Source organism: Stegodyphus dumicola, chromosome 12 (genome assembly GCF_044657685.1).
Source record: "Stegodyphus dumicola isolate Sdum_Otavi_A_Nest chromosome 12, ASM4465768v1".
NCBI lineage: Eukaryota > Metazoa > Arthropoda > Arachnida > Araneae > Eresidae > Stegodyphus > Stegodyphus dumicola.
In genome coordinates, this window is record NC_140779.1 from 122871351 (window position 1) to 122879499 (window position 8149).

General features: G+C 35.6%; 1 protein-coding gene across 2 annotated transcripts; it reads right to left on the reverse strand.

Annotated features, from left to right (window-relative positions):
* Window positions 1-239: 239 nt before the first annotated feature.
* On the reverse strand, window positions 240-4818 carry LOC118182679 (uncharacterized). 2 transcript variants are annotated; one of them, XM_085806903.1, is made up of 7 exons: window positions 2497-2634; window positions 2064-2389; window positions 1672-1968; window positions 1335-1579; window positions 1169-1256; window positions 771-1062; window positions 240-671 (listed from the first exon to the last, which is right to left on the reverse strand). In XM_085806903.1, exons 2-7 carry the CDS (start codon window positions 2319-2321, stop codon window positions 382-384), a joined length of 1470 nt encoding a protein of 489 aa, XP_085663029.1. In that variant the 5' UTR covers window positions 2322-2389; window positions 2497-2634; the 3' UTR covers window positions 240-381. The 2 variants fall into 2 exon arrangements, with proteins under 2 accessions (XP_085663029.1, XP_085663030.1); XM_085806904.1 differs by lacking the exons at window positions 240-671; window positions 771-1062; window positions 1169-1256; window positions 1335-1579; window positions 1672-1968 and adding exons at window positions 2823-2903; window positions 2983-3354; window positions 3436-3785; window positions 3881-4818 and having other exon boundaries at window positions 2235-2389; window positions 2497-2741.
* Between the last annotated feature and the right edge of the window lie 3331 nt (window positions 4819-8149).

The window sequence follows — 8149 nt, forward strand, 5'->3', positions numbered from 1 at the left end:
TGTCAAAAACAAACATTTAATGAATGTAAAAACGATGTATGCTAGACCTAAAAGAAAATCCTCTTCGCGCCTGTGGCTAAAATTGTAATGACATGTGTAATACTTTGAGATATGAATAAAAGTTAATTTCTGATTATTTGTGTTTTTCTTTCTAATTAAACTAACATATAATAATAATTTTTGAAAAAATATAACAATTTTCTTTAAATAATAAAAACTTACCTTTCATGCCATTCTTTGAAAAAAGAAAAAACACCATAATTTTCAAACTTCTGTTTATTTTTTTATCTAAATAAGTTTTTACACGCAAATACTGTGCATAACATCTTTTTACATACAAACATTTTTTGTACATACCATACATTTTTACAAACGTCGTTTTCAAAACCCATATGGTAAGGTGGTCAAGTCCTGTTGGATCACCCTTTTATCCAACACAATTCTGTACAGTTTTGTTTCCGGTTTATTCACCACCTTTCTTCTCTTCGCTTCTCGGGTGATTTTGCAGGGGCTGTGGAGAGAGATGATCTCACTTCGGTCGAGGCTGCAGACCAGACTTTTAATGGCTTCAAAATTCAGCAACTGGGAATTCCGGAAGTTCAATGAAAATCCTCGGACTTTGCAGCAGGCTTTCCCAGTGGCCGTCTGGTATGCGTAGTTTTTCGGTCCTCCTGAAAAAATAAAACATCATGAAAAAAAAAGAGATAATAGAAAAAACAATAAACATTTTTTGGTACATATTAAATAAGGAACTTTTTAAAGGTGTTTACCTGACACGAAGGTTTTGATAACATCTCCATCCAGTTCGTCAGTAAATTCTCCTAAGAAGTTTCCTAAGGGGGAATCGTTGCAACCATTCGAGGCATAGATGATGGAATCTGTGTCGTGATACAGGACATCTCGACCCAGCTTCTCCATTTCACTATACAGCTTGAGACGAGCCCAAGCTGTCGTAAAAGTTGCTAGAAAAATGTTGGTCGAGGCATCCTGCGGTACAAACTCCTTTGAAGATTCCCAGCAAATGGCAGCCACCTCAGGCGTGGGAAGAAAGACATCCTTGATCTGAAAATAAAAGAAGAATCATAAGTTAACAGTTCAAAATAGTTATGAGTTAACAGTTTGAAACACACTAAGCTTATAGATGGATAAAATTGATAAGAAAACTTACTTTTTTAGTAGGATCCGCCAACATCTTATTAAAGTCTGGCACCGTATGTACGTAGGTCAGTTGCTCTTTGTTGACGTTCATGCTCCATCTGAAACAAAAATTCAACATAAATCACAAAGAATTAAAAATGTTTACAAATATTTAAGTCCAAAAGAAATCATCTTACCTGCCCCAGAAACTGTTTAGGGCCAACTTGGCAACTTGTCGACGCCCAGGGTTCTTGGAAATCTTTCCAGCGTCCAACTTGACGCCCTCTCTTTCTTCATACTGGCAAATATACTTTAATTTGTCTTCAGGCGTCACACACTCCGAAGGCCAACCGCTACTTTCCTGTTTGATCTTCAGAAAGAGATCAATGTAGGAACGAAACAGGGAAGTAGACGATTCTTTGAAATGATAGACTTCGTAAATCTAGAAAATAAAGAATAAATTTCAGTTATGACAAAAGATTTTAAATAAATTTGGGTTATGACAAATAATTTAAATAATCTTTGAATACTTACATGTGTGACGCGGTAACCTTTCTTTATCGCCAGCTTGACTTCTTCCGATACCCACGTTCCGACAAGAGCTCTTTCATCATCTGTATGGGTACAGGAAGACTGAGACTGTAGAAAGGCACAAGTCCGACACAGGGGGAACATGAGCTTCTTCCTACACCGATAGGGCAGTACCGGGAGATAGAGGTTCCGAGGAGGAATCACACGGCACTGGATAAGTCCAAAGTAATTTTCTATATCCCCAAAGCTTTCCGTAATGATTGTTGGATGTCCTACAGGGTAGACGCAATATTTGTTTACCTGTGAAATAAAACAAAAAGTCAAAAAACATACATAAAAATCAGAAAAAACACATCATCCGTGAAAAGGTTTTAAAATAATAAAAAAGTACGAACCCATGGATAGAGGGATGTGAAATCCACATATTTAGCGTCTCCCTCGTGGAACAATTTGAGGGCATTGGTCCGTCCTCCGAAAAATGAGTCTCGAGGATTAAGCCGGTCCCTCAGATGGTGTAGCTCCAGGAAAGCTTGGAGATCCGGATTTTCCTCTTTTTCTCTCTGAAACTCATGCTCCCACATTTCTATGACGTGGAAACCCTGGGTGCGAAGCTTTCGTGTGGTCTCTTCCGTTTTCTCTCGCAACGTTGCCATGGAAACTCCTTTTAAGTGTGGATGGTATCCCCGTCATAGCACGAACTACACCCATGGAAGAAACAGCCCTAAAAAAACACGAATACATTATTAGTATTCAACATGTAAATTAAACATTAGAAGTGTAAAATCATTAAAAAGAATCATATAGAAAAATAATTTACTTTTTACATACCTGAAACTGATAGACGGTTTGTGTTGTCTACCGAGACTCCGGCGATTCTGTGCTCTCCGGCTCCGTTCAAAGCGTGTTGAATGGCAATGCCTTCCGAAGCAGCAACAAAGTCTAACCACCGGATCGAATCAGGGCTGTAATTCGTTGAGTTGACGTAGCCGTGTGTGGGCACCATGGCAATCGTGTTGGGCTGAATGTGGCCACTCCGATACGTTGCCATACAGGCTGACGCAATGGTCACGTATCTGAAAAGAAATTAAAAGGTTGGTATGAGACACTAAACATAATTGTAAACATGATTAGAACAGAATGAGAAAATAACTTACTGGAATGGATCCACACCCGCCACATCCAAAAACTGGGCTCGAAACTCCAGACAACAGCGGCGAAGAATATCCACGTCCGATCTATGAATATAAAAAGAAAATGTTAAATATACGTAACATAAAATATAAAATTAAAGCAAGAAAAAAGGAAAAAACATACCTGCAATAGGCCAGCATCTCGTCTTGAAAATTGAACACATCCCCCTTGTGTTCCTCATGCCAGGACAGAAATGCTTGTCGGGCTGAAGTGCTCATGGTATCCGAGCTGTAGTACCGGGCTTCAGGCAGCGGTCCGACATAACTCTGGTTTTCCCTCGAGTTAAAGAGATGAGGGAAGTATCCTTTCTTTAATTTGGTGAGACCGAAGCATCCCGGTAGTTTGGCCAACGCCATCGGTAAAACGTTTAACGAGTCTATGACCCGAATGTTGAGACTGGGGTGTCTTACACTCATGATCATAGACCCGTTAGGGATCACCTCTGGCGCTGTGCCTTGCTCCAGGAGCCAGGCCATCACGAACTGTCCGTCAAACCTGTAAGTAAAAAAAATATCATGAATACTATTGAAAGCAAAGTCATAATTAAAGCATGCAAATTATAGGATTTTATCTTACCCTTTCATGTTGTGAGCTATGGCAGTGTAGCCCTTGTGTTGTGGGGTGAACAGCCAGGCGCAGAAATCTTGGCATGCTTCGTAACCCGGGAACACCTTTTCTGTGCCGTCGGCATACTGAGCCACCGCGAAATTTACGAGATGCTCCCCCGAAGACTGGTCCGTTTCAAAGTCAAAGAAAATGAACTTATTCTCGGACTTCTTCGGAGCAACACGTCGCAAATAGCAACGGTGCTCAGCAGCCATGACAAACTGGTTGCAAGAAGGGCATTTCGTGGTGCCACATCTGTGAAGCTCTTTAGGGCAATCGCGTCTCCGAATCACTTGGCAGCATTCCCTGCACTGGTATACCTGTAACGACAATTAATTTTTTTTAACATAACCATTTTGAGAAAATTATATGATAAATAACTTTGTTCATTATGATATATTTTCAAAACACTTACTCTATCGCAAAGTGAAAACTCTTGATTCCCAGTGACGGCTTTGTGTGCTTCGAAGCAGGCTTCGGAGCGGCAGAGACGGTCGCAAGCCTGACATCGTTGGGGCTGGCCCGGAAAGCAGTCGGTCCTCAAGCATATGGGACAGGCATTGGCGCATCGGTGGCTTTCAGGCATTTGGTAGGCCTTTTCACAGGTCGTGCAATAATGGTTGCTGCCGAAAAATCCTTTCAGGGATTTGATGACATCGTAATGCCCATCGTGAAGCCATAAATTGATTCGTTGTGCCCTCTCTCTTCCTTTGTACACCACCTAAGATACAACAAGACAAAAAAAATTCTCTTCAATTCCAAAAAATCAAACTAAAACCAGTTTTTAACATTTAATTGCATACATAAAGCGATCTAAAAATTCCTAATGCATTTAACATCGAAAGTAATTACATGCATATATGTTAAAGTAAAACAAAAAAAATTTCATCGTGAATTCATTTTTTATAGTTTAAAGTTTTAACATCTTAATGAATTGTGTGCATGCATAAAATGAATCTAAAAATAAAAAATTCTTCATGCATTTTTTTACAAGTCATATTTTTAACATCGAAGCGAACCGCATACATGCATGCATTTATACATAAAATTTAACGCAATCTAAAAAATTCGCCATGCATTCAGTTTTACAAGTTAAAGTTTTAACATTTAAATGATCAGAAATATATGCCTAAATGTTAACTTTTTGCAAATTATATTTTTAACATAGAAACAAATTGCCTTTGTGCATACATGTAAATAAAATCTAAAAAGTTAAAGTATTCTAAAAAGAAAAATTTTTAAAAGTGAAAGTTTTAACGAATTGCATACATAAAATAAGAAATTAATCTAACAATTTTAAGTAAACTAAAATCTAATTAATTTTTACAAGGTATATTTTTTAACATCGAAGCGAACTGCATACATTCATGGATTCTATGCGTGAATATGCATAAAATATAATCTTAAAATTTAGAGTAATTCAAATATTCACCATGCATTTTTATAAGACATATTTTTAGCGTCTAAAGAAATGCATGCATAAAATATAAATTTTAAGTTAAAAGTAAAATTAATCTAAAAATTTTTCAAGTTATGTTTTTAGCATCTAAAGAAATTTCATAGATAAAAATAATCTAAAAAATGTAACACAATCTAGAAAATTTACTATGTATTCAGTATTTCAAGTTATCTTTTTTTAACGTGGAAACGAATTGCTTACATGCATAAAATATAAAGTTAATCTAACAATTTAAAGTAATCTAAAAATAAAAATTTATTAATTTTGTCTATAATTTTTTTTAACTTCTAAACAAAAAACTTTTCTCTATGGAAACAACGAAATGATCATAAACTCTGCTAGTAATTTAATTTTTCAGTGCGTCGAAAACTGATATTTTTTAAAAGTAATTTTAAAAAGTATTTTTTAAAAATTATTCATGTACCCAAATAAATTTTTATCATATAGCCACAAATTATAAAAGAACTAAAATCAAGTTACGATATGAAAACATATAGAAAAAATATTTGTAGGTTGTTGTCCGGCGAATAAGTTGCTCAAACAACTCCCGGACGGTGTCAGGAATTCGGACCATCGGGATGCCTTGCACGTTCTGAGGCAGCCGTTCCATATCTATACTGGCCCGGAAGGTAATCTCCTCGGCCTGATATTTATGGTTCCGTCGACGAGACTTCTCTGTGAGTACAATCGCCTCATCAATCTGGAAAAAAAAATAAATAAGTTTCAGTAATAATCAAACATTTTCAAAATACATTATTTTAATAAATCATGCAAGAAAAGAAAAATATATATCGATCGTTCATTCGAAGCAGCTATATACACAGGGCCATGAGCTGAAGAGGAAGAAGTCTAAAAATAAATAAATAAAAATAAATACATTCGTTTTCTAGTTCTATAAAAATATTCTAACAGAATCATAACGAAACGAAAATTTACCTCAAATCCAGAACCCACATGATAGTACAGGGGCAAAATCAGGGGATTTTCCATGAAAATTTGATCCACTTCATCTAATAACTATCAAAATAAAAGTGGATATATTCAAAATAAAATCAGCTCAAATAGTAAAATACATTCAGAAAAAAAAAAAGTACGCTACGAAAATACGTGTAAAAACTTACATCGTCATCAGAATCACGGAAAGGACAATCAGAATCTTCAAATAACACCTAACAATTAAAAAGAAAGTAGAATAAATAACGTGTTTAAAAAAATTGGTAATCTAAAAATAAAGTAGAAGCAAAAAATATACTTACATTAGATGCAGAAGAAACTCGTTTAGCAGACATCGTATAGATAAAATGAAAATGGCGCAAAAGAAAAATCACAAAAAGGCAAGAGAACGTTCGCTCAGCAACAACCACAGTAGAAATGATTGCATTCGTCAACGCGAGCGAATATATAGGCGATGTATAAGAAACAAACACGCTGATTGGCTGAAATAAGATAGAAAATATTAGTGAGAATCTGATTGGTTGTTAAGATTGTATACGTTCGCCACGGCGGATGTAGAAAGCGTGAAGCGGTTTCGACAGGCTGCAACGTGAAAGAGATGACGTTTGCCTGTTTCCCCCAGCCTCCTGACGTCATGGTTGTTTTTCTACTCAACGCGATAACGTGACCTAGCTTGTAAGGTCTCGCTGGCATAGTGGTTTGGGAAATCGCCTTCCAAGCTAAAGTTTGCGGGTTCGAATCCCGCTCCTGGAGCTATTTTTAAAATTCAATAAAATTTAATTAAAGGTAATAATTAAAATAATAACGTAGTAAATAATTAAAATACTTATTAAAAAGAGTAAATAATTAAATTAATGACATACTAAATAGTTAAAAATAATTAATCACATGTCAAATAATTAAAAATAATAAATTAAAAGTGATGTCATTCCCAAACACGTAGTTCAAGATACTGTTGCCATAAAACCTAAAAATATATGTTCGTTGCCACAAAAAATAAAAACTTTGAGACATAAAATCGTTGCCACAGAATCAAAACGAAACTTTCATGATGTCATTCCGTCTACGTCATTCCTTCCATCTACGTCATTTCCGGTTGTCACGTGATTCAAGATGGCGGCGACCACGCCCCTTTTCTGTGACGTCACTTCCGCCTACCGAGTACCTCCGCTTACTACTTATATACATCCAGAGTAAAGGTTAATTTATAAATTATGCTTTGTGTTCTGCTCATTGTATTGTGCATTTACAGTACACTTTCTGTTTCTTAAGTGAAAGTTTGGACCTATTCTCATTTGATATCAGTTATGTTCAGTTTTATTTATTTCATAAAATTTCAAAAAACAATTTTTGGCTATTAAAAGCTACAAGTGCAGAAACAAAAGCTTAATTTCGATACTATTTTGTTTTGAGGGCCGTAAAAAAATTGCAGCGAAAATGTATGCGCAAAAGCGCCAAATCTAGCAAACGCGCCCATTTAACAGCGCACCAAATCTATCGAACCCGCTGATTTCGGATTGCGTAAATTTATATAGTTCTATATTTCTTAAGACGCCATTGAAATACTAGTTTAATTTTTTTAAATATATCCTATGGATTTAACAATTTGGGAAATGCCCATGATGAAAAGCCAGCAATAGAATTTTGGGTAAAGTGCAGAATCATTCACTGCTTGACGCGTTTTTAAGAACTGCACATACTCGGTATCCATGTGCACATCAACCTATTTTCACTTAAAAAAAATCCTAGAATTGCACAAAAATGGCACTGCGCACACCCTTGACTTTATCTATGTACACATCGAGCTATTTTCACTTAAAAAGTAAAAGAAAATTGACAAAAATCCAATCGTGTTTACCCTTGTAAAAAGGGGCGAACAAATAAGTGAGCGATTCTGCACTTTACCGAGAATATTTTCAAAGAAAAGGCATCATTCATTATAGAAAATTACGTTTGAACAACCAACGAGATGAAATTATGCTTTAGCGATAGGTCGGGAGCGAAATAGCGATGCAGGCATCCATTCAGTTATATATATAAATTATAATAATGATCTGAAATAGTTATTTACTCTTATGCTTCCTTTCAGTCATGTTTAGCCTTTTTCATATAAATTATAATAATAAAAAGGTATTATATGAAATTAACCTTTCATCTAAATTAAAACATTAATCTTAGTTATTTACTATTATACTTCCTTTTTTGCAGCAATTATTAGGGTTGCCGTAATTATTTTTGGCAGCACTGGCATCAACAATAGTTTGGCGATTT

What these genes read in the sequence shown, in the direction of transcription:
- LOC118182679 (XM_085806903.1), bottom strand. Translation starts at nt 2,321, where the DNA reads ATGGCAACGTTGCGAGAGAAAACGGAAGAGACCACACGAAAGCTTCGC. An exon ending in AAGGTTACCGCGTCACACAT is followed by an intron (nt 1,580 to 1,671) that starts GTAAGTATTCAA and finishes TTTATTTTCTAG; the next exon opens with ATTTACGAAGTCTATCATTT. An exon ending in TGGCGGATCCTACTAAAAAA is followed by an intron (nt 1,063 to 1,168) that starts GTAAGTTTTCTT and finishes TTTTATTTTCAG; the next exon opens with ATCAAGGATGTCTTTCTTCC.